Below are 27,846 nucleotides of genomic sequence, written 5' to 3' on the forward strand. Positions count from 1 at the left end.
AGGGTCCTACGTGTAGATGGGTCTTTCATTCTTCCAGTTCTATGAATTCACACATTGATGTAAGAGCCGACCTCCTGTCCTGGTCACACAATTACCAATCACTTATATTGGAAAAAGGCAGCTTCATTTGTGGCTGTCACGGATAAGGTATTACTGTGGCTGCCACTGCTATGGGGCAATATGGCTGTCAGGTATAAGGTATCACTGTGGCTGTCACTGTTATGGGGCAATGTGGCTGTCACGGATAAGGTATCACTGTGGCTGTCAGTTATGGGGCAATGTGGCTGTCACGGATAAGGTATTACTGTGGCTGCCACTGCTATGGGGCAATGTGGCTGTCACGGATAAGGTATCACTGCGGCTGCCACTGCTATTGGGCAATTTGTTTGTCACGGATAAGATATCACTATGACTGCCACTGCTATGGGGCAATGTGGCTGTCATGGATAAGGTATCACTGCGGCTGTCACTGTTATGGGGCAATGTGGCTGTCACGGATAAGGTATCACTGTGGCTGTCACTGTTATGGGGCAATGTGGCTGTCACGAATAAGGTATCACTGTGGCTGTCACTGTTATGGGGCAATGTGGCTGTCACAGATAAGGTATCACTGTGGCTGTCACTGTTATGGGGCAATGTGGCTGTCACGGATAACGTATCACTGTGGCTGTCACTGTTATGGGGCAATGTGGCTGTCACGAATAAGGTATCACTGTGGCTGTCACTGTTATGGGGCAATGTGGCTGTCACGGATAAGGTATCACTGTGGCTGTCACTGTTATGGGGCAATCTGGCTGTCACGGATAAGGTATCACTGTGACTGCCACTGTTATGGGGCAATGTGGCTGTCACGGATAAGCTTTCTCTAGCTGCCACTGCTATGGGGCAATGTGGCTGTCACGGATAAGGTATCACTGTGACTGTCACTGTTATGGGGCGATGTGGCTGTCACGGATAAGGTATTACAGTGGCTGCCACTGCTATGGGGCAATGTGGCTGTCAGGTATAAGATATCACTGTGGCTGTCACTGTTATGGGGCAATGTGGCTGTCACGAATAAGGTATCACTGTGGCTGTCAGTTATGGGGCAATGTGGCTGTCACGGATAAAGTATTACTGTGGCTGCCACTGCTATGGGGCAATGTGGCTGTCACGGATAAGGTATCACTGTGGCTGCCACTGCTATTGGGCAATTTGTTTGTCACGGATAAGATATCACTATGGCTGCCACTGCTATGGGGCAATGTGGCTGTCATGGATAAGGTATCACTGCGGCTGTCACTGTTATGGGGCAATGTGGCTGTCACGGATAAGGTATCACTGTTGCTGTCACTGTTATGGGGCAATGTGGCTGTCATGGAGAAGGTATCTGTAGCGCCCATGGCCGCGGGCCGTCGGGTTTACTCACCTCCCGACGCCCGCAGCCATGGATCTGTGAGCGCTGGCCTCCGTCTCCCTCCTAGGAGATGCCAGCGCTCACTTCCGCTCCGTCCGGCTGGCTCCCGTAGGGTGCGCGCGCACGCTCGCGCCCGGCCTTAAAGGGCCAGCGCGCGCAATTAGGAAATCGTCATCATCATCAACTGCCACGATTTCCTGGTCTATAAGAAGGCCCCTGGCCTTCTAATCCTTGCTTGAGCGTTGTTAGTCTTTCCCAGTCTGTCTCGCAAATGGTCCCTTAGTGTCTCCCGTTCCAGCTGTTACCCGTGCCCTGTTACCGTTCCTGTATTCCGTATTGTTTCTGTGCCTACCCGCGTTCAAGTGTCTTCTGCCACGTCAAGTGCCATCTGCCACGTCAAGTGCCATCTGCCACGTCAAGTGCCATCTACCACGTCAAGTGTCTTCTACCACGCCAAGTGCCATCTGCCACGTCAAGTGCCATCTGCCATGTCAAGTGCCATCTGCCACGTCAAGTGCCATCTGCCACGTCAAGTGTCTTCTGCCATGCCAAGTGCCATCTGCCACGTCAAGTGCCATCTGCCACGTCAAGTGTCATCTGCCACGTCAAGTGTCTACCGCTCTTCGGATACTGCCCGCCACGTCTGGCGCCACTTGCCGCACCTGCCTCCACCCGTGCTGAAGCCACAGCCACCGCCCGGACTAATTCAGGTACCCAAGCATTACTGTCTGCCATTTTACGTTCGCATAGACTGTGACCTGGTCAGCCGCCTCCCCGCTACGGCGGAGCGGCCTAGTGGGTCCACAAACCCAGTGTCCGTGACAGTACGCTCAGGCCATGGAACCCGCTGGCCAGCCCAAGACCCCAGTACAGAAGATTCAGACAGAGATGCATGACCTACGCACACGTCAGGATCAACTCCTTGAGGTGGTCAATTCTATTCTGGTCCGCCTGGATCTACTCGCGGTTCCACCCCCGGTTCTTCCTCCTGAAGTTGTTGCCGTGCCACTGCCTGTTGCTCCCCCTGTTTGTTCCGGATCCTCAGTTCCTCTGCCTCTTCCTCCTCGCTACGACGGTGACCCCAGAGCATACAGAGGATTTCTCAATCAATGCACGGTGCATTTTAGGTTACAGCCTCATCTCTTCCCCTCCGAGGAGGCCAAAGTAGCGTTCATTATCTCCCTCCTCGCTGGCAAGGCCCTCGCATGGGCGAACCCAATCTTGGAGCAACAAGGACCTGTATCCTCGGACCTAGCCTTGTTCCTGCAGTCCTTTCGTGCCGTGTTCGAGGAGCCGGGTCGAACATCCTCTGTCGCAGTCACTCTGCTGACCCTCAAGCAAGAAGGCTCCACAGTAGGGGAGTATGCGATCTCCTTCCGTACCCTAGCAGCTGAGCTGGCATGGAACAATGAGGCAATGGTGGCGACCTCCTGGCAGGCACTGTCCTCTCACATCAAGGACGAACTGGCAGCCCGCGACCTTCCTTCTACCTTGGATGCCCTCATCCTGTTAGCCACCCGGGTTGATACGAGAATCCGGGAGCGCTCTCAAGAGGTTCGTCAGGAGAGCCGGGCCCACAGACCAGCACCCTGTGCCCAGAGACCACTATTGTCCACTCCTAGTGCGCTACCTGAGGAACCCATGCAGGTAGACAGAGTCCGGTTATCTGAACAGGAGAAGCAGTGCAGACGCTCCTCTGGACTTTGTATGTATTGCGGCCTCAAGGGTCATTTTGTGCGCCAATGCCCACAGAAACCGGGAAACTCCAGTACCTAGGGTTGGTTGGAGAGGCAACTCTAGGTGGAACGTCTCCAAACGTTAAAACCTCCTCCAAATTATCGATACCTGTGGCCATCGTCACCGGACAGGCATCACATCCTTCCTCCGCCTATCTTGACTCTGGAGCGGCTGCTAATTTTATCCACCAAGATCTAGTGGATCGGTTTCAACTACCCACAGTCCGTCTGGAGAGACCCCTGGCAGTTGCCTCTGTGAATGGTCTACCATTGCCTGATCCAATCATGCTCATCACTGAGCCGTTGACATTACGGGTCGGAGCTCTTCACTCAGAACAGATCTCCTTCCTGTACTACCCAAGGCTATCAATCCTATCCTGCTGGGTCTGCCATGGCTCCGTCTACACGCCCCGACACTCGACTGGAGTGGTTCTTCAATGGGGTTCCAGATGCCATAGCCATTGCCTGTCACAAGTCCGTCCTGTTGTGCCCCCTCTGCCTCAGTCACTCTCCGATCTACCTTCTCAGTATGCCAGTTTTGCGGATGTCTTCTGCAAACGAGAGGATGAGACGTTGCCTCCACATCGGAGTTATGACTGTCCCATTGAACTGGTTCCCAATGCTTCTCTTCCCCGTGGACGAGTATATCCTCTCTCCTTGCCAGAGACTTTATCGATGTCAGCCTATATCAAGGAGAACTTGGAGAGGGGTTTTATTCGAAAATCTTCCTCCCCGGCCGGGGCAGGATTCTTCTTCGTTAAAAAGAGAGATGGATCTCTCCGACCCTGCATTGACTACCGTGGTCTCAATCAGATCACGGTCAAGAACAAATACCCGTTGCCACTCATTTCCGAGCTGTTTGATCGCATACGAGGAGCCAAAATTTTTTCCAAGCTAGATCTGTGGGGGGCCTATAATCTAATCCGGATTCGCCGGGGTGACGAATGGAAGACGGCATTTAACACCCGCGATGGGCACTACGAATACCTAGTGATGCCCTTCGGACTGTGTAACGCTCCCGCAGTATTTCAGGAGTTCGTTAATGACATCTTCCGAGATCTCCTCTATACGTGTGTTGTAGTTTATCTCGATGATATTCTAATTTTCTCCCCAGATCTGATGACCCATCGGAGGCACGTTCGTCAAGTTCTTCTGCGACTAAGAGAGAATCGCTTGTATGCCAAGTTAGAGAAATGCACCTTTGAAAAGAGGTCTTTGCCCTTCCTGGTCTATGTCATCTCGGATCAAGGCCTTAAGATGGACCCTGAGAAGTTAAAGTCTGTCCTGGAATGGCCACGTCCTCAAGGCCTAAGGGCCATACAGCGGTTCATGGGTTTCGCCAATTTCTACCGGCAGTTTATTCCGAACTTTTCTTCTCTGACAGCCCCCATCTCTACCCTTACCAAGAAGGGTGTGAACGCCAAGGTATGGACTCCAGAGGCAGAGTCCGCATTCATTAGCCTCAAGAAAGCCTTCACTTCAGCTTCGATCCTCCATCACCCTGACGTATCTCGGCAGTTCTCACTGGAAGTGGACGCTTCCTCTGTTGGTGCAGGCACACTTCTGTTCCAGAGGAGCTCCAAAGGAAAGGCAGTAGTGTGTGGCTACTATTCAAGACTGTTTTCCTCTGCTGAGCGCAATTATTCCATTGGAGATCGGGAGCTACTGGCTATCAAATTGGCACTGGAGGAGTGGAGACATCTTCTGGAGGGCACTGCTCACCCCATCCTGATCTTCACCGACCACAAGAATCTCACTTACCTTTAGTCCGTTCAAAGACTGAATCCTCGTCAAGCCAGGTGGTCACTGTTCTTCACCCGTTTCCAATTTCTGCTCCACTACCGTCCCGCTGACAAGAACGTGAGGGCCGATGCCCTGTCCAGATCATTTGAAACGGAAGACACGGTGGAGTCCCTTCAGACGATCATAGACCCATCCTACATTGTCACCGCCAATCCTCTGCAGCTTAGAAATATCCCTCCGGGGAGAACTTTTGTTCGGTTGGCAGACAGAAAAAGAATTCTCCGCTGGGGACACAGTTCTAAACTAGCTGGGCACGCCGGTGTCCGTAAAACCCAAGACCTGATCGCTCGTCACTTCTGGTGGCCCACGCTACCGAAGGATGTTCTGGACTTTGTCTCTGCTTGCACGGTGTGTGCCTCTAACAAAGTGACTCACAGCAAGCCTGTCGGCCTGCTTCAACCCCTGCCTGTACCCAGTGCCCCCTGGCAGCACATCGCTATGGACTTCGTCACGGACCTTCCTCTCTCAGCAGGATGCAACACCATCTGGGTGGTGGTGGACCGGTTCTCTAAGATGGCACATTTTATCCCGCTGACCGGCCACCCTCTGCTCCTCGACTGGCAAGTTCCTTCATTCAGCACATCTTCCGCTTGCATGGCTTGCCTCTTCACATTGTGTCCGACCGGGGGGTTCAGTTTACCTCCAAGTTCTGGAGAGCCCTCTGTAAACTCCTGGATGTGAGTTTGGACTTTTCCTCTGCCTATCACCCCCAATCCAATGGGCAAGTTGAGAGGATCAACCAGATCATGGAAAATTACCTCCGCCACTTCATCTCTTCACAGCACGATAACTGGGTACAGCTTCTTCCATGGGCGGAGTTTTCATATAATAACCACACAAGTGAGTCCACCACTTCCACTCCGTATTACATTGTGTACAGTCAACATCCCAGAGTTCCTCTTCCAGTGTCGACTTCATCTCAGGTACCCGCTGCTGACTGCATATGGGGACTTCCTGCAAATCTGGCAACAGACCCGGTCCTCTATTTTGCTGGCGGTAGATCGCATGAAGCGTAAGGCAGATACCAAGAGAAGAGTGCCACCTCAGTATCTTCCTGGGACTAAAGTCTGGCTGTCCTCTCGGAACATTCGCTTGAGGGTGCCTTCATACAAGTTTGCTCCCAGGTTCCTTGGTCCTTTCGAGATCCTGCAACAAATTAACCCTGTTTCCTATAAGCTGCGGCTGCCCCCTACCCTCAGAATCCCTAACTCCTTCCATGTGTCCCTCCTGAAACCAGTGGTCCTCAACCACTACAGTAAGATCTCTAGTTCCACAGTTGCTCCCAGCGGCCCTTCTGATGTATTCGAGGTAAAGGAGATCCTGGACCGCAAGAGGGTAGGAGGAAGGACTTTCTATTTGGTGGACTGGAGAGGGTTTGGTCCTGAGGAGAGGTCCTGGGAGCCAGAAGAGAACCTCAGCGCCCCTACTCTTATTAAAAAGTTCCTCTCTCACTTTGGCCCCAAGAAGAGGGGGCGTAAGAGGGGGGATACTGTAGCGCCCATGGCCGCGGGCCGTCGGGTTTACTCACCTCCCGACGCCCGCAGCCATGGATCTGTGAGCGCTGGCCTCCGTCTCCCTCCTAGGAGATGCCAGCGCTCATTTCCGCTCCGTGCGGCTGGCTCCCGTAGTGTGCGCGCGCACGCTCGCGCCCGGCCTTAAAGGGCCAGCGCGCGCAATTAGGAAATCGTCATCATCATCAACTGCCACGATTTCCTGGTCTATAAGAAGGCCCCTGGCCTTCTAATCCTTGCCTGAGCATTGTTAGTCTTTCCCAGTCTGTCTCGCAAATGGTCCCTTAGTGTCTCCCGTTCCAGCTGTTACCCGTGCCCTGTTACCGTTCCTGTATTCCGTATTATTCCTGTGCCTACCCGCGTTCAAGTGTCTTCTGCCACGTCAAGTGCCATCTGCCACGTCAAGTGCCATCTGCCACATCAAGTGTCTTCTGCCACGCCAAGTGCCATCTGCCACGTCAAGTGCCATCTGCCACGTCAAGTGCCATCTGCCACGTCAAGTGCCATCTGCCACATCAAGTGTCTTCTGCCACGCCAAGTGCCATCTGCCACGTCAAGTGCCATCTGCCACATCAAGTGTCATCTGCCACGTCAAGTGTCTACTGCTCTTCGGATACTGCCCGCCACATCTGGCGCCACTTGCCGCACCTGCCTCCACCCGTGCTGAAGCCACAGCCACCGCCCGGACTAATTCAGGTACCCAAGAATTACTGTCTGCCATTTTACGTTCGCATAGACTGTGACCTGGTCAGCTGCCTCCCCGCTACGGCGGAGCGGCCTAGTGGGTCCACAAACCCAGTGTCCGTGACAGTATCACTGTGGCTGTCACTGTTATGGGGCAATGTGGCTGTCACGGATAAGGTATCATGGCGGCAGTCACTGTTATGGGGCAATGTGGCTGTCACGGATAAGGTATCACTGTGGCCGTCACTGTTATGGGGCAATGTGGCTGTCATGAATAAGGTATCACTGTGGCTGTCACTGTTATGGGGCAATGTGGCTGCCACGAATAAGGTATCACTGCGGCTATCACGGTTATGGGGCAATGTGGCTGTCACTGATAAGGTATCACTGTGGCTGTCACTGTTATGGGGCAATTTGGCTGTCACGGATAAGGTATCACTGTGACTGCCACTGTTATAGGGCAATGTAGCTGTCACGGATAAGCTTTCTCTAGCTGCCACTGCTATGGGGCGATATGGCTGTCACGGATAAGGTATTACTGTAGCTGCCACTGCTATGGGGCAATGTGGCTGTCACGTATAAGGTATCACTGTGGCTGTCACTGTTATGGGGCAATTTGGCTGTCACGGATAAGGTATCACTGTGGCTGTCAGTTATGGGGCAATGTGGCTGTCACAGATAAGGTATTACTGTGGCTGCCACAGCTATGGGGCAATGTGGCTGTCACGGATAAGGTATCACTGTGGTTGTCACTGTTATGAGGCAATGTGGCTGTCACGGATAAGGTATCACTGTGGCTGTCCCTGTTATGGGGCAATGTGGCTGTCACGGATAAGGTATCACTGTGGCTGTTACTGCTATGGGGCAATGCGGCTGTCACAGATAAGGTATCACTGTGGCTGTCACTGTTATGGGGCAATGTGGCTGTCACGGATAAGGTATCACTGTGGCTGCCACTACTATTGGGCAATTTGTTTGTCACGGATAAGATATCACTATGGCTGACATTTCTATGGACAATGTGGCTGTCATGGATAAGGTATCACTGTGGCTGTCACTGTTATGGAGCAATGTGGCTGTCACGGATAAGGTATCACTGTGGCTGTCACTGCTATGGGGCAATGTGGCTGTCACAGATAAGGTATCACTGTTGCTGTCACTGTTATGGGGCAATGTGGCTGTCATGGATAAGGTATCACTGTGGCTGCCACTGTTATGGGGCAATGTGGCTGTCATGGCTAAGGTATCACAGTGGCTGTCACTGTTATGGGGCAATGTGGCTGTCACGGATAAGGTATAACTGTGGCTGTCACTGTTATCGGGCAATGTGGCTGTCACGGATTAGGTATCACTGTGGCTGCCACTGCTATGGGGCAATGTGGCTGTCACAGATAAGGTATCACTGTGGCTGTCACTGTTATGGTGCAACATGACTGTCATGGATAAGGTATCACTGTGGTTGTCACTGCTATGGGGCAATGTGGCTGTCACGAATAAGGTATCACTGTGGCTGTCACTGTCATGGGGCAATGTGTCTGTCACGGATAAGGTATTACTGTGGCTGCCACTGCTATGGGGCAATGTGGCTGTCATGGATAAGGTATTACTGTGGCTGTCACTGTTATGGGGCAATGTGGCTGTCATGGATAAGGTATCACTGTGGCTGTCACTGTTATAGGGCAATTTGGCTGTCATGGATAAGGTATCACTGTGGCTGCCACTGCTATGGGGCAATGTGGCTGTCACGGATAAGGTATCACTGTGGCTGTTACTGCTATGGGACAATGTGGCTTTCACGGATAAGGTATCACTGTGGCTCTCACTGCTATGGAGCAATGTGGCTGTCACGGATAAAGTATCACTGTGGCGGTCACTGTTATAGGGCAATGTGGCTGTCACGGATAAGGTATCACTGTGGCTGCCACTGCTATGGGGCAATGTGGCTGTCACGGATAAGGTATCACTGTGGCTGTCACTGTTATTGGGCAATGTGGCTGTCACGGATAAGGTATCACTGTGGCTGTCACTGCTATGGGGCAATGTGGCTGTCACGGATAAGGTATCACTGTGGCTGTCACTGTTATGGGGCAATGTGGCTGTCACGGATAAGGTATCACTGTGGCTGTCACTGTTATGGGGCAATGTGGCTGTCACGGATAATGTATCACTGTGGCTGCCACGGATAAGGTATCACTGTGGCTGCCACTGCTATAGGAGCACTGGTGTTGTCACAGCTATGAGAGCTTAGTACTGTGGCTTTCATTGTTATGGGATTGTGGATTTGCTTTGTTATGGGGGCACAGTGGATGACAGGGTTATGGGGCACTGTAGCTGTCACTGTTATGGTGACTCTGTACCTAACGCTGTAATGGGGGTACGGTGGCTGACAGTCCCATAGGGTCACTTTGGTTATCACTGTTATGTGGAGCGCAAGCTGTCGTTGGTAATGGGGCACTGTGATTGTCACTGCTATGGGGGCACTGTGACTGACAGTGTTATGGGGGTGGTATGGCTGACAGTGTTATGTGGCACTGTGACTGTCGCTGTTATAGGGCACAGTAGCAATGGGCGCACTATAAAATACTAATAACAATTGATAGGAACGTGGCCCCACCTGAAATAAGTGACGTTTTGCGCTGGTGGCTGGTTGGAATCTCCGCTGTCAGGCTCATTCTCATACTGGTTGCCCGTGGACAGGCTCATGTAGGGCTGCACTTTATGGGATGCTTCGTTCTGTGTAAGCGATTATAAATCATTACATGGCGGGTGGGCGGACAGTAAAGTGTACGGTGGTTACAGTCAGAGCTCTGCGCTTCACGTCCCATCACTCACAGCCTCTTCCTCCTCTCGCTTCCTTTTAGTGACATGAGAAAAAGGGAACTGAATGTTGGCGAGATCACATGACGAGGAGACTGTGGGGCGAAATATCGTAAGCGAGAAGAGGTAGAAGGTAAAGGGAAGAGAAGACGGCAAGACGAAGACTCGGAGATACCAAAGACCAAGAAATGGGAAAACTGTGCAACGTCATCATCTTCTGCCTCTACATACAAGGTACTATAATCCCCAACATCTCCTCGTACAGGGTACATCTATACAGAGTACAGGTTATCTTCTTATAGAGGATACATTATACAGAGTACAGGTTATCTTGTTATAGAGGATACATTATACAGAGTACATTTTACTGTAAAGAGTCCATCTTCTTATAGAGGATACATTATACAGAGTACATGTTAGTATAGAGGGTCAATCTTATACAGGATACATTATACAGAGTACATGTTTCTATAGAGGGTCCATCTTCTTATACAGGATACATTATACAGGGTACAGGTTATCTTCTTATAGATAATACATTATACAGAGTACAGGTTATCTTGTTATCGAGGATACATTATACAGAGTACAGGTTATCTTGTTATAGAGGATACATTATACAGAGTACAGTTTATCTTCTTATAGAGGATACATTATACAGAGTACAGGTTATCTTCTTATTCAGGATACAATATACAGAGTACATATTACTATAGAGGGTCCATCTTCTTATACAGGATACATTATACAGAGTACATGTTACTGTAGAGAGTCCATCTTCTTATACAGGATACATTATACAGAGTACAGGTTATCTTCTTATTCAGGATACATTATACAGAGTACATGTTACTATAGAGGGTCCATATTCTTATACAGGATACATTATACAGAGTACATATTACTATAGAGGGTCCATATTCTTATACAGGATACATTATACAGAGTACATATTAATATAGAGGGTCCATCTTCTTATAGAGGATACATTATACAAAGTACATATTACTGTAGAGAGTCCATCTTCTTATACAGGATACATTATACAGAGTACAGGTTATCTTCTTATTCAGGATACATTATACAGAGTACATGTTACTATAGAGGGTCCATATTCTTATACAGGATACATTATACAGAGTACATATTACTATAGAGGGTCCATATTCTTATACAGGATACATTATACAGAGTACATATTACTATAGAGGGTCCATCTTCTTATACAGGATACATTATACAAAGTACATGTTACTGTAGAGAGTCCATCTTCTTATAGAGGATACATTATACAGAGTACGTGTTACTATAGAGGGTCCATATTCTTATACAGGATACATTATACAGAGTACATATTACTATAGAGGGTCCATCTTCTTATGGAGGATACATTATACAGAGTACGTGTTACTATAGAGGGTCCATCTTCTTATAGAGGATACATTATACAGAGTACAGGTTATCTTCTTATTCATGATACATTATACAGAGTACAGGTTACTATAGAGGGTCCATATTCTTATACAGGATACATTATACAGAGTACTTATTACTATAGAGGGTCCATATTCTTATACAGGATATATGATACAGAGTACATATTACTATAGAGGGTCCATCTTCTTATACAGGATACATTATACAGAGTACATGTTACTGTAGAGAGTCCATCTTCTCATAGAGGATACATTATACAGAGTACGTGTTACTATAGAGGGTCCATATTCTTATACAGGATACATTATACAGAGTACATGTTACTGTAGAGAGTCCATCTTCTTATAGAGGTTACATTAAACAGAGTACATGTTACTGTAGAGGGTCCATCTTCTTATGGAGGATACTGTAAAGGATCTGCCAGACACAACTTCTGTGTCGATGCCCATAGGTAATCAGTCTGCACCTGCTTCTATGTCTGTGAGACTGACTCCATCTTCCACCACTCAGGATGGCAGGCTTAGGAGTGGGAGAACCTATCACAGCCTGGCCAGACGGAGCTAGCTCCCGCCCTCAGTCTATTTATACCTGCTTTTCCTGTTCCTCCTTTGCTTGTGATTCTTCCCTGCTGGTTTCCTTGCCCTGCTGCAGCTTATTGAACTACTGATCCTCTGCTTGTGATTGACCTTGGCTTTTCTGACCACTCTTCTGCTCTGCGTTTTTGTACCTTGCTCATCTCCTGGTTTGACTCGGCTCGTTCACCTCGCTTGTTGCTCACGGTGTTCCCGTGGGCAACTTCCCCATTTCCCTGGCTTCTTTGTACCCTTGTCTGTTTGTCTGTCGTGCACCTATTGAGTGTAGGGACCGTCGCCCAGTTGTACCCCGTCGCCTAGGGTGGGTCATTGCAAGTAGGCAGGGACTGAGTGGCGGGTAGATTAGGGCTCACTTGTCTGTTTCCCTACCCCGACATTACAGATACATTATACAGAGTACATGTTACTGTAGAGAGTCCATCTTCTTATAGAGGATACATTATACAGAGTACAGGTTATCTTCTTATTCATGATACATTATACAGAGTACATGTTACTATAGAGGGTCCATCTTCTTATAGAGGATACATTATTCAGAATACATATTACTATAGAGGGTCCATCTTCTTATGGAGGATACATTATTCAGAGTACATATTACTATAGAGGGTCCATCTTCTTATGGAGGATACATTATACAGAGTATGTGTTACTATAGAGGGTCCATCTTCTTATAGAGGATACATTATACAGAATACATGTTACTGTAGAGGATCCATCTTCTTATACAGGATACATTATACAGAGTACGTGTTACTATAGAGGGTCCATCGTCTTATAGAGGATACATTATACAGAGTACATGTTACTGTAGAGGGTCCATCTTCTTATAGAGGATACATTATACAGAGTACATGTTACTGTAGAGGGTCCATCTTCTTATAGAGGATACATTATACAGAGTACATGTTACTGTACAGGGTCCATCTTCTTATAGAGGATACATTATACAGAGTACATGTTACTGTAGAGAGTCCATCTTCTTATAGAGGATACATTATACAGAATACATATTACTATAGAGGGTCCATCTTCTTATTCAGGATACATTATACAGAGTACATGTTACTGTAGAGGGTCCATCTGCTTATAGAGGATACATTATACAGAGTACAGGTTACTATAGAGGGTCCATATTCTTATACAGGATACATTATACAGAGTACATATTAATATAGAGGGTCCATATTCTTATACAGGATACATGATACAGAGTACATATTACTATAGAGGGTCCATCTTCTTATACAGGATACATTATACAGAGTACATGTTACTGTAGAGAGTCCATCTTCTTATAGAGGATACATTATACAGAGTACGTGTTACTATAGAGGGTCCATCTTCTTATAGAGGATACATTATACAGAGTACATGTTACTGTAGAGGGTCCATCTTCTTATAGAGGATACATTATACAGAGTACATGTTACTGTAGAGGGTCCATCTTCTTATAGAGGATACATTATACAGAGTACATGTTACTGTACAGGGTCCATCTTCTTATAGAGGATACATTATACAGAGTACATGTTACTGTAGAGAGTCCATCTTCTTATAGAGGATACATTATACAGAATACATATTACTATAGAGGGTCCATCTTCTTATTCAGGATACATTATACAGAGTACATGTTACTGTAGAGGGTCCATCTGCTTATAGAGGATACATTATACAGAGTACAAGTTACTATAGAGGGTCCATATTCTTATACAGGATACATTATACAGAGTACATATTAATATAGAGGGTCCATATTCTTATACAGGATACATGATACAGAGTACATATTACTATAGAGGGTCCATCTTCTTATACAGGATACATTATACAGAGTACATGTTACTGTAGAGAGTCCATCTTCTTATAGAGGATACATTATACAGAGTACATGTTACTGTAGAGGGTCCATCTTCTTATAGAGGATACATTATACAGAGTACATGTTACTGTAGAGGGTCCATCTTCTTATGAAGGATACATTATACAGAGTACGTGTTACTATAGAGGGTCCATCTTCTTATAGAGGATACATTATACAGAGTACAGGTTATCTTCTTATTCATGATACATTATACAGAGTACATGTTACTATAGAGGGTCCATCTTCTTATAGAGGATACATTATACAGAATACATATTACTACAGAGGGTCCATCTTCTTATGGAGGATACATTATACAGAGTACATATTACGGTAGAAGGTCCATCTTCTTATAGAGGATACATTATACAGAGTACATGTTACTGTAGAGGATCCATCTTCTTATAGAGGATACATTATACAGAGTACAGGTTATCTTCTTATTCAGGGTACATTATACATAGTACATGTTACTGTAGAGGGTCCATCTTCTTATACAGGATACATTATACAGAGTACATGTTACTGTAGAGGTTCCATCTTCTTATAGAGGATACATTGTACAGAGTACAGGTTATCTTCTTATTCATGATACATTATACAGAGTACATGTTACTATAGAGGGTCCATCTTCTTATGGAGGATATATTATACAGAGTACATATTACTATAGAGGGTCCATCTTCTTATGGAGGATACATTATACAGAGTACATGTTACTGTAGAGGGTCCATCTTCTTATAGAGGATACATTATACAGTGTACATGTTACTGTAGAGGGTCCATCTTCTTATACAGGATACATTATACAGAGTACATGTTACTGTAGAGGGTCCATCTTCTAATACAGGATACATTATACAGAGTACATGTTACTATAGAGGGTCCATCTTCTTATAGAGGATACATTATACAGAGTACATGTTACTATAGAGGGTCCATCTTCTTATGGAGGATATATTATACAGAGTACATATTACTATAGAGGGTCCATCTTCTTATGGAGGATACATTATACAGAGTACATGTTACTGTAGAGGGTCCATCTTCTTATAGAGGATACATTATACAGTGTACATGTTACTGTAGAGGGTCCATCTTCTTATACAGGATACATTATACAGAGTACATGTTACTGTAGAGGGTCCATCTTGTTATACAGGATACATTATACAGAGTACATGTTACTATAGAGGGTCCATCTTCTTATAGAGGATACATTATACAGAGTACAGGTTATCTTCTTATTCAGGATACATTATACAGAGTACATATTACTGTAGAGAGCCCATCTTCTTATAGAGGATACATTATACAGAGTACAGGTTATCTTCTTATACAGGATACAGTATACAGAGTACATGTTACTGTAGAGGGTCCATCTTCTTATGAAGGATACATTATACAGAGTACGTGTTACTATAGAGGGTCCATCTTCTTAAAGAGGATACATTATACAGAGTACAGGTTATCGTCTTATTCATGATACATTATACAGAGTACATGTTACTATAGAGGGTCCATCTTCTTATAGAGGATACATTATACAGAATACATATTACTACAGAGGGTCCATCTTCTTATAGAGGATACATTATACAGAGTACATGTTACTGTAGAGGATCCATCTTCTTATAGAGGATACATTATACAGAGTACAGGTTATCTTCTTATTCAGGGTACATTATACATAGTACATGTTACTGTAGAGGGTCCATCTTCTTATACAGGATACATTATACAGAGTACATGTTACTGTAGAGGTTCCATCTTCTTATAGAGGATACATTGTACAGAGTACAGGTTATCTTCTTATTCATGATACATTATACAGAGTACATGTTACTATAGAGGGTCCATCTTCTTATGGAGGATATATTATACAGAGTACATATTACTATAGAGGGTCCATCTTCTTATGGAGGATACATTATACAGAGTACATGTTACTGTAGAGGGTCCATCTTCTTATAGAGGATACATTATACAGTGTACATGTTACTGTAGAGGGTCCATCTTCTTATACAGGATACATTATACAGAGTACATGTTACTGTAGAGGGTCCATCTTCTAATACAGGATACATTATACAGAGTACATGTTACTATAGAGGGTCCATCTTCTTATAGAGGATACATTATACAGAGTACATGTTACTATAGAGGGTCCATCTTCTTATGGAGGATATATTATACAGAGTACATATTACTATAGAGGGTCCATCTTCTTATGGAGGATACATTATACAGAGTACATGTTACTGTAGAGGGTCCATCTTCTTATAGAGGATACATTATACAGTGTACATGTTACTGTAGAGGGTCCATCTTCTTATACAGGATACATTATACAGAGTACATGTTACTGTAGAGGGTCCATCTTGTTATACAGGATACATTATACAGAGTACATGTTACTATAGAGGGTCCATCTTCTTATAGAGGATACATTATACAGAGTACAGGTTATCTTCTTATTCAGGATACATTATACAGAGTACATATTACTGTAGAGAGCCCATCTTCTTATAGAGGATACATTATACAGAGTACAGGTTATCTTCTTATACAGGATACAGTATACAGAGTACATGTTACTGTAGAGGGTCCATCTTCTTATGAAGGATACATTATACAGAGTACGTGTTACTATAGAGGGTCCATCTTCTTAAAGAGGATACATTATACAGAGTACAGGTTATCGTCTTATTCATGATACATTATACAGAGTACATGTTACTATAGAGGGTCCATCTTCTTATAGAGGATACATTATACAGAATACATATTACTACAGAGGGTCCATCTTCTTATAGAGGATACATTATACAGAGTACATGTTACTGTAGAGGATCCATCTTCTTATAGAGGATACATTATACAGAGTACAGGTTATCTTCTTATTCAGGGTACATTATACATAGTACATGTTACTGTAGAGGGTCCATCTTCTTATACAGGATACATTATACAGAGTACGTGTTACTATAGAGGGTCCATCTTCTTATACAGGATACATTATACAGAGTACATGTCACTGTAGAGGCTCCATCTTCTTATACAGGATACATTATACAGAGTACATATTACTATAGAGGGTCCATCTTCTTATACAGGATACATTATACAGAGTACAGGTTATCTTCTTATTCAGGATACATTATACAGAGTACATGTTACTAAAGAGGGTCCATATTCTTATACAGGATACATTATACAGAGTACATATTACTATAGAGGGTCCATCTTCTTATAGAGGATACATTATACAGAGTACAGGCTACTATAGAGGGTCCATCTTCTTATAGAGGATACATTATACAGAGTACATGTTACTGTAGAGAGTCCATCTTCTTATAGAGGATACATTATACAGAGTACATGTTACTAAAGAGGGTCCATATTCTTATACAGGATACATTATACAGAGTACATGTTACTGTAGAGGGTCCATCTTCTTATAGAGGATACATTATACAGAGTACATGTTACTGTAGAGGGTCCATCTTCTTATAGAGGATACATTATACAGAGTACATGTTACTGTAGAGGGTCCATCTTCTTATAGAGGATACATTATACAGAGTACATGTTACTGTAGAGGGTCCATCTTCTTATAGAGGATACATTATACAGAGTACATGTTACTGTAGAGGTTCCATCTTCTTATAGAGGATACATTATACAGAGTACAGGTTATCTTCTTATTCATGATACATTATACAGAGTACATGTTACTATAGAGGGTCCATCTTCTTATGGAGGATACATTATACAGAGTACATGTTACTGTAGAGGGTCCATCTTCTTATAGAGGATACATTATACAGAGTACATAATACTATAGAGGGTCCATCTTCTTGTACAGGATACATTATACAGAGTACATGTTACTGTAGAGGGTCCATCTTCTTATACAGGATACATTATACAGAGTACATGTTACTATAGAGGGTCCATCTTCTTATAGAGGATACATTATACAGAGTACAGGTTATCTTCTTATTCAGGATACATTATACAGAGTACATATTACTGTAGAGAGTCCATCTTCTTATAGAGGATACATTATACAGAGTACAGGTTATCTTCTTATTCAGGATACATTATACAGAGTACATGTTACTGTAGAGGGTCCATCTTCTTATACAGGATACATTATATAGAGTACATGTTACTGTAGAGAGTCCATCTTCTTATACAGGATACAGTATACAGAGTACATTTTACAATAGAGGGTCCATATTCTTATAGAGGTTACATTATACAGAGTACATGTTACTGTAGAGGGTTCATCTTCTTATAGAGGATACATTATACAGAGTACAGGTTATTTTCTTATTCAGGATACATTATACAGAGTACATGTTACTGTAGAGGGTCCATCTTCTAATAGAGGATACATTATACATAGTACAGGTTATCTTCTTATTCAGGATACATTATACAGAGTACATGTTACTGTAGAGAGTCCATCTTCTTACAGAGGATACATTATACAGAGTACATGTTACTGTAGAGAGTCAATCTTCTTATAGAGGATAGATTATACAGAGTACATGTTACTGTAGAGAGTCAATCTTCTTATACAGGATACATTATACAGAGTACATGTTACTGTAGAGAGTCCATCTTCTTATAGAGGATACATTATACAGAGTACATGTTACTATAGAGGGTCCATCTTCTTATACAGGATACATTTTACAGAGTACATGTTACTGTAGAGAGTCCATCTTCTTATACAGGATATGTTATACAGAGTAATTCTATCGTGACAGCCATCAGCTCCGTGCTCCAGCATTGTATTCATCTGTGTCTGCATCCTGAGGACGCAGATACAGTTGAAACGGGATATCAGTGAGTGGCTCGCGAGCCCCTGGAGGTCTTCACAAGACCCCCCAGGGGGTCGCGAGCCACAGTTTGGGAAATAGTGATCTAGTACATACTGTAGAACTGGTGATATTCCTGCGGCAGAGAGTCCCATAGTCTCACTGCTCTTACAGTAAAGAATCCTCTTTTATGCTAATAGAGAAATCTATATTCCTTGATCTAACGATGACCCTACATGTTTTAATTACAACTCCAAGATTTGGAAAGGAAGCAGCATATTCTATAGTTATGGGAAAGAGGGAGGCAGGGTCACTACTGGAGGAAAAGGGGTGACTGTGGGGGGAGGAGTAGGGGGTCTGGAACTGCAGGGAGCCATTTAAGGTGCCTGTGGTGCTTTCATGGTAGAAACTAGCAGTCCTCACTTAGGCCCCTTGTACATGGCGGTAACCATATCTACGGTCCGTGATTACGGTCACAGACGGCTGCGGACTGTCACCCGCATTTGTGGGCCGTGCTCCTATTATAAAGTATAGGAGCACGGGCCGCAAATTAAAAAAATAGAACATGTCCTATATTTTGCGGGTAATTTCTACGGCCCAGACACTAATCAGTAAAATATACGGGAAGTTGTCCGTGGCCAATATAAATGATTCCGGAGGAATTGCGGATCGATATTACGGTCGTGTGCATGGGGCCTTATTTGGTAAAGACAACCTCTTTCCGTTTTATGTCGTCCATTAACCGCACCCGCTTCTTTTTCATTACAGCCTGTAGTGGTGACCGAAACACTGAACCTACGCAAAGCAACGCATCTTCACAATGTGCAAGGTGCCCAAAGAAAAGAACCACCCACCACACAACAACACACTCCACACTACATACAACACACAGTAGTACTATACACACAACTAGACCTCATACAACTGCCCCTCATACCACTGCCCATACTAATCACACAACTGCCCCTCATACCACTGCCCATACTAATCATACAACTGCCCCTCATACCACTGCCCATACTAATCACACAACTGCCCCTCATACCACTGTCCACACTAATCATACAACTGCCCCTCATAGCACTGCCCATACTAATAACACAACTGCCCCTCATACCACTGCCTATACTAATCATACCACTGCCCCTCATACCACTGCCCATACTAATCACACAACTGCCCCTCATACCACTGCCCATACTAATCATACCACTGCCCCTCATACCACTGCCCATACTAATCATACAACTGCCCCTCATACCACTGCCCATACTAATCATACAACTGCCCCTCATACCACTGCCCATACTAATCATACCACTGCCCATACTAATCATACCACTGCCCCTCATACCACTGCCCATACTAATCATACAACTGCCCATCATACCACTGCCCATACTAATCATACCACTGCCCATACTAATCACACCACACCACATACTACTACAATTCCAACTACAAATCAAACAACTCAACCCCCCACCACGATGCCTCCATCTTCAGAATACTTTGTTAATGGCACAACGGGCATCTGCTTAAGAATAAGAGCGTCCTTCAAGATTTCACGCAATGATACAATGAAGCAAGAGGTAAGTTACCTGCACCACCAACCTTATAGAATACCTCCCAACTTTCAAGTACCGCAAAGAGGGACTATCAATTCGGCGCAGCAAATGGTTTTCCCTTTTAAGCCACACCTCTAATCCCACCCAAACACACCAGGTTCAGCCCACACAGTATCATGCTCCCTTAGTGCCTCCTCACAGTATAATTCCCCCATAGAACCATCACAAAGATTAATGCAACTATACAGGGCCGGTGTCAGCAACCAGGGCAAGTGCCGGGTTTCTCCCCGCTCTGCCATTTACTACGCTACAGACTCCCAGGCAGCCCAGGAAGCCCCAGACATCACTGTCCATATATGGACAGTGATGTCAGGAGGAGAGAAGGAGTCCCAGGCAGAGTGCTAATAGCGCCATGCCTGGGACTTTGACTCTGGCGTTGCCCGTGACATCACTGTCCTTATATGGACAGTGACATCAGGGGCTTCTCCTGAAGTGGAATCCCTAGCCATAGCGTAGGCAATGCTCTGGCTGGGGATTCCACTCCTAGAGGGAGCCCCAAAGACGCTACCTACAGGGAGGGGGGCTGTTTGGCACTACCAGGAGGGGGCTGTGTGGCACTACCAGAAAGGGGTGCTGTGTGGCAATACCAAGAAGGTCGGCTGTGTGGCACTACCAAGAAGGGGGGCTGTGTGGCACTACCAAGAAGGGGGGCTGTGTGGCACTACCAAGAAGGGGGCTGTGTGGCACTACTAAGAAGGGGGGCTGTGTGGCTCTACCTACGAGGGAGGCTGTGTGGCACTATCTACAGAGAGCAGTACATTTATAAGGGTACAAACTGGGGGTCTAACTTATATATGGGGGCATAAACAGGGCCTAACTTCTATATGGGGGCACAAAGTTAAGTTTTCTGCCATTTTACTGCCGCCGTGAGTTCCCATGCAAAGTGGCCTACTAAGTCTGTGTATCCCAAGGGCCCACATAAACCTGGAGCCAGCCATGAAACTATAGCTGCCCCCCACACAGTATAATACCCCTCCTTGCCTCCCACACAGTATAATGCAAAATAGCTGCCCCCGCATAGTATAGTGCCCCCATACAGTATAATGCCCCTATAGATGCCCCCATACAGTATAATACACAAACATAGATGCCCATACAGTATAATGCCCCATAGCTGTCCCCATACTGCATGATGCAACCATGCAGTATAATGCCCACACAGATGCCCCATACAGTATAATGCCCCAAAGTGCCACAATGCCCCTCTAGATAGTGTCACAGTGTCCGCTGTAGGTAGTGCCCACATAGATGGTGCAAGTGCCCACATAGTGCCACAGTGCCCACTGTAGATAGTACCACAGTGCCCACATGTTAAGTGCCATTGCCCACATATAAAGTGCCAGTGCCCACATAGTGCCACAGTACCCATGTAGATGGAGCCCATATAGTGCCACAGTGCACATGTAGATAGTGTTACACCCCCCTTGAAGATAGTGCCACCCTGCCTGTAGATAACGCTAACGGCGTCGGCAGCGCACTGACCAGGGATTCCTCTCCAGGAGGAGCCCCTGACGTCACTATCCATATATGGACAGTGACATCAAGGGCTTTTCCAAGACAGGAGTCCCCTGTTGAATGCATTGGATTCAACTGTATCTGCGTCCTGAGGACACAGATACAGTTGAAACCAGGACATAACACCGGCCGTCTGGGACAGCGGGACACTGCTCAGAATCCGGGACTGCCCTGCTGAATCCAGGATGGTTGGGAGGCATGTTATCGGAACACCACTTCTAAACATAACACCTCTGGTTAAATCTGCAATGTAAATTGTTTGCGTTACTTATCCTCTTACACTTTAGTCACATCCAGGTCTGCATTTTCCTACAGCTATTCTATACCGACAGAGGCTAAAAGGACACTTATTTGGCCTACGTGCGGTGAAAGGGGCCTCTGGCTAGGTACGGAATATGCCGCTGTATGGCTATACAGTGGCATACGTCGGCGGTATACGTCGCTTAATACTCCTGACATACGGTATATCTCCGACGTGTAGCACAACCCAATGTGAACAGAGACTTACTCGCTATGCCTGGAAGTCCATAAGACAATCACAACCTATTTATACACCTGCTGCAAAAACAATTACCATAAAATGTTATCGTGAAGAGGAACACATGGGTAAAATGATGTTACTAAACTTCAGCGGACGTCCTCATATCTATTAATTGTACAATTCTCAGATTGTGATCCCACCAGCCCCGAGAACTAAAGCATCTGGAAACTGCTCCGCAACCGAAGCCTGGCTGACCTTGACTTTTCCACAAGGACAAGTCACCATCACATTCAAAAAGGTATTGAGACAGATCAGGGTGCGGTAGAGGGCAATAAACCGGGTACGGTGTGAGTGGTGGAGAAAGTAGGATCTCACATGGTGACTGAGGAGCCGTGCCGGCGGTTATCTAGCCATGAAAGTGTGTGAACCGTGGGCACAATGAGGGCATTTTGCTCATATAGATGTTTTTTATTTTTACAGGATACTGAAGGCAATAACTTCTTTCTGGGCGAGGTTAATATAACTCTGAAGAACAAAGGTAATTTATACTGAGGGCACGAGCCACCAAAATGCAAATCATGTCCAGGGATGTATCATAATCCTGCCCATGTCCAGTAGTGTAACATCCTGTAATAATCCTGCCCACATTCTGGAGTGTATCGTCCTGTAATAATCCTGCCCACAATCTGGGGTGTATCGTCCTGTAATAATCCTGCCCACATTCTGGAGTGTATCGTCATGTAATAATCCTGCCCACATTCTGGAGTGTATCGTCCTGTAATAATCCTTCCCACATTCTGGAGTGTATCGTCCTGTAATAATCCTGCCCACATTCTGGAGTGTAACGTCCTGTAATAATCCTGCCCACATTCTGGAGTGTAACGTCCTGTAATAATCCTGCCCACATTCTGGAGTGTAACGTCCTGTAATAATCCTGCCCACATTCTGGAGTGTAATGTCCTGTAATAATCCTGCCCACATTCTGGAGTGTATCGTCCTGTAATAATCCTGCCCACATTCTGGAGTGTATCGTCCTGTAATAATCCTGCCCACATTCTGGGGTGTAACGTCCTGTAATAATCCTGCCCACATTCTGGAGTGTATCGTCCTGTAATAATCCTGTCCACATTCTGGAGTGTATCGTCCTGTAATAATCCTGCCCACATTCTGGGGTGTAACGTCCTGTAATAATCCTGCCCACATTCTGGAGTGTATCGTCCTGTAATAATCCTGCCCACATTCTGGAGTGTAACGTCCTGTAATAATCCTGCCCACATTCTGGAGTGTATTGTCCTGTAATAATCCTGCCCACATTCTGGGGTGTAACGTCCTGTAATAATCCTGCCCACATTCTGGAGTGTATTTTCCTGTAATAATCCTGCCCACATTCTGGAGCGTATCGTCCTGTAATAATCCTGCCCACATTCTGGAGTGTATCGTCATGTAATAATCCTGCCCACATTCTGGAGTGTATTGTCCTGTAATAATTCTGCCCACATTCTGGAGTGTATCGTCCTGTAATAATCCTGCCCACATTCTGGGGTGTATCGTCCTGTAATAATCCTGCCCACATTCTGGAGTGTATCGTCCTGTAATAATCCTGCCCACATTCTGGGGTGTATCGTCCTGTAATAATCCTGCCCACATTCTGGAGTGTATCGTCCTGTAATAATCCTGCCCACATTCTGGGGTGTAACGTCCTGTAATAATCCTGCCCACATTCTGGAGTGTATCGTCCTGTAATAATCCTGTCCACATTCTGGAGTGTATCGTCCTGTAATAATCCTGCCCACATTCTGGGGTGTAACGTCCTGTAATAATCCTGCCCACATTCTGGGGTGTAACGTCCTGTAATAATCCTGTCCACATTCTGGAGTGTATCGTCCTGTAATAATCCTGCCCACATTCTGGGGTGTAACGTCCTGTAATAATCCTGCCCACATTCTGGAGTGTATCGTCCTGTAATAATCCTGCCCACATTCTGGAGTGTAACGTCCTGTAATAATCCTGCCCACATTCTGGAGTGTATTGTCGTGTAATAATCCTGCCCACATTCTGGAGTGTATTGTCCTGTAATAATCCTGCCCACATTCTGTGGTGTAACGTCCTGTAATAATCCTGCCCACATTCTGGAGTGTATTTTCCTGTAATAATCCTGCCCACATTCTGGAGCGTATCGTCCTGTAATAATCCTGCCCACATTCTGGAGTGTATCGTCATGTAATAATCCTGCCCACATTCTGGAGTGTATTGTCCTGTAATAATTCTGCCCACATTCTGGAGTGTATCGTCCTGTAATAATCCTGCCCACATTCTGGGGTGTATCGTCCTGTAATAATCCTGCCCACATTCTGGAGTGTATCGTCCTGTAATAATCCTGCCCACATTCTGGGGTGTATCGTCCTGTAATAATCCTGCCCACATTCTGGAGTGTATCGTCCTGTAATAATCCTGCCCACATTCTGGGGTGTAACGTCCTGTAATAATCCTGCCCACATTCTGGAGTGTATCGTCCTGTAATAATCCTGTCCACATTCTGGAGTGTATCGTCCTGTAATAATCCTGCCCACATTCTGGGGTGTAACGTCCTGTAATAATCCTGCCCACATTCTGGAGTGTATCGTCCTGTAATAATCCTGCCCACATTCTGGAGTGTAACGTCCTGTAATAATCCTGCCCACATTCTGGAGTGTATTGTCCTGTAATAATCCTGCCCACATTCTGGGGTGTAACGTCCTGTAATAATCCTGCCCACATTCTGGAGTGTATTTTCCTGTAATAATCCTGCCCACATTCTGGAGCGTATCGTCCTGTAATAATCCTGCCCACATTCTGGAGTGTATCGTCATGTAATAATCCTGCCCACATTCTGGAGTGTATTGTCCTGTAATAATTCTGCCCACATTCTGGAGTGTATCGTCCTATAATAATCCTGCCCACATTCTGGGGTGTATCGTCCTGTAATAATCCTGCCCACATTCTGGAGTGTATCGTCCTGTAATAATCCTGCCCACATTCTGGAGTGTATTGTCCTGTAATAATCCTGCCCACATTCTGGGGTGTATCGTCCTGTAATAATCCTGCCCACATTCTGGAGTGTATTGTCCTGTAATAATCCTGCCCACATTCTGGAGTGTAACGTCCTGTAATAATCCTGCCCACATTCTGGAGTGTATCGTCCTGTAATAATCCTGCCCACATTCTGGAGTGTATCGTCCTGTAATAATCCTGCCCACATTCTGGAGTGTATCGTCCTGTAATAATCCTGCCCACATTCTGGGGTGTATCGTCCTGTAATAATCCTGCCCACATTCTGGAGTGTATTGTCCTGTAATAATCCTGCCCACATTCTGGAGTGTAACGTACTGTAATAATCCTGCCCACATTCTGGAGTGTAACGTCCTGTAATAATCCTGCCCACATTCTGGAGTGTATCGTCCTGTAATAATCCTGCCCACATTCTGGAGTGTATCGTCCTGTAATAATCCTGCCCACATTCTGGAGTGTATCGTCCTGTAATAATCCTGCCCACATTCTGGAGTGTAACGTCCTGTAATAATCCTGCCCACATTCTGGAGTGTATCGTCATGTAATAATCATGCCCACATTCTGGAGTGTATCGTCCTGTAATAATCCTGCCCACATTCTGGAGTGTATCGTCCTGTAATAATCCTGCCCACATTCTGGAGTGTATCGTCCTGTAATAATCCTGCCCACATTCTGGAGTGTATCGTCATGTAATAATCCTGCCCACATTCTGGAGTGTATTGTCCTGTAATAATTCTGCCCACATTCTGGAGTGTATCGTCCTGTAATAATCCTGTCCACATTCTGGAGTGTATCGTCCTGTAATAATCCTGCCCACATTCTGGAGTGTAACGTCCTGTAATAATCCTGCCCACATTCTGGAGTGTATCGTCCTGTAATAATCCTGCCCACATTCTGGAGTGTATCGTCCTGTAATAATCCTGCCCACATTCTGGAGTGTATCGTCCTGTAATAATCCTGCCCACATTCTGGAGTGTATCGTCCTGTAATAATCCTGCCCACATTCTGGGGTGTATCGTCCTGTAATAATCCTGCCCACATTCTGGAGTGTATTGTCCTGTAATAATCCTGCCCACATTCTGGAGTGTAACGTCCTGTAATAATCCTGCCCACATTCTGGGGTGTAACGTCCTGTAATAATCCTGCCCACATTCTGGAGTGTATTTTCCTGTAATAATCCTGCCCACATTCTGGAGCGTATCGTCCTGTAAATATCCTGCCCACATCCTGGAGTGTATCGTCCTGTAATAATCCTGCCCACATTCTGGAGTGTATCGTCCTGTAATAATCCTGCCCACATTCTGGAGTGTATCGTCCTGTAATAATCCTGCCCACATTCTGGAGTGTATCGTCCTGTAATAATCCTGCCCACATTCTGGAGTGTATCGTCCTGTAATAATCCTGCCCACATTCTGGAGTGTATCGTCCTGTAATAATCCTGCCCACATTCTGGAGTGTATCGTCCTGTAATAATCCTGCCCACATTCTGGAGTGTATCGTCATGTAATAATCCTGCCCACATTCTGGAGTGTATTGTCCTGTAATAATTCTGCCCACATTCTGGAGTGTATCGTCCAGTAATAATCCTGCCCACATTCTGGGGTGTATCGTCCTGTAATAATCCTGCCCACATTCTGGAGTGTATTGTCGTGTAATAATCCTGCCCACATTCTGGAGTGTAACGTCCTGTAATAATCCTGCCCACATTCTGGGGTGTAACGTCCTGTAATAATCCTGCCCACATTCTGGAGTGTATTTTCCTGTAATAATCCTGCCCACATTCTGGAGCGTATCGTCCTGTAATTATCCTGCCCACATCCTGGAGTGTATCGTCCTGTAATAATCCTGCCCACATTCTGGAGTGTATCGTCCTGTAATAATCCTGCCCACATTCTGGAGTGTATCGTCATGTAATAATCCTGCCCACATTCTGGAGTGTATCGTCCTGTAATAATCCTGCCCACATTCTGGAGTGTATCGTCCTGTAATAATCCTGCCCACATTCTGGAGTGTATCGTCCTGTAATAATCCTGCCCACATTCTGGAGTGTATCGTCATGTAATAATCCTGCCCACATTCTGGAGTGTATTGTCCTGTAATAATTCTGCCCACATTCTGGAGTGTATCGTCCTGTAATAATCCTGTCCACATTCTGGAGTGTATCGTCCTGTAATAATCCTGCCCACATTCTGGAGTGTAACGTCCTGTAATAATCCTGCCCACATTCTGGAGTGTATTGTCCTGTAATAATCCTGCCCACATTTGGAGTGTATCGTCCTGTAATAATCCTGCCCACATTCTGGAGTGTATCGTCCTGTAATAATCCTGCCCACATTCTGGAGTGTATCGTCCTGTAATAATCCTGCCCACATTCTGGGGTGTATCGTCCTGTAATAATCCTGCCCACATTCTGGAGTGTATTGTCCTGTAATAATCCTGCCCACATTCTGGAGTGTAACGTCCTGTAATAATCCTGCCCACATTCTGGGGTGTAACGT

General features: G+C 45.4%; 1 protein-coding gene across 1 annotated transcript in view; it reads left to right on the forward strand.

Moving 5' to 3' along the window:
• Nucleotides 1-9,782: 9,782 nt before the first annotated feature.
• Nucleotides 9,783-27,846, forward strand: part of LOC142683558 (uncharacterized) — a 32,706-nt gene continuing 14,642 nt past the window's right edge. The window contains exons 1-5 of the mRNA XM_075847411.1: nucleotides 9,783-9,867; nucleotides 9,992-10,181; nucleotides 19,445-20,268; nucleotides 22,488-22,598; nucleotides 22,781-22,838. Coding sequence (XP_075703526.1) covers nucleotides 10,136-10,181; nucleotides 19,445-20,268; nucleotides 22,488-22,598; nucleotides 22,781-22,838 — 1,039 coding nt within the window. The 5' untranslated portion in view covers nucleotides 9,783-9,867; nucleotides 9,992-10,135. The remainder of the gene's footprint in view (nucleotides 9,868-9,991; nucleotides 10,182-19,444; nucleotides 20,269-22,487; nucleotides 22,599-22,780; nucleotides 22,839-27,846) is intronic.

Source organism: Rhinoderma darwinii, assembly GCF_050947455.1.
Source record: "Rhinoderma darwinii isolate aRhiDar2 chromosome 3 unlocalized genomic scaffold, aRhiDar2.hap1 SUPER_3_unloc_6, whole genome shotgun sequence".
Classification (NCBI taxonomy): domain Eukaryota; kingdom Metazoa; phylum Chordata; class Amphibia; order Anura; family Rhinodermatidae; genus Rhinoderma; species Rhinoderma darwinii.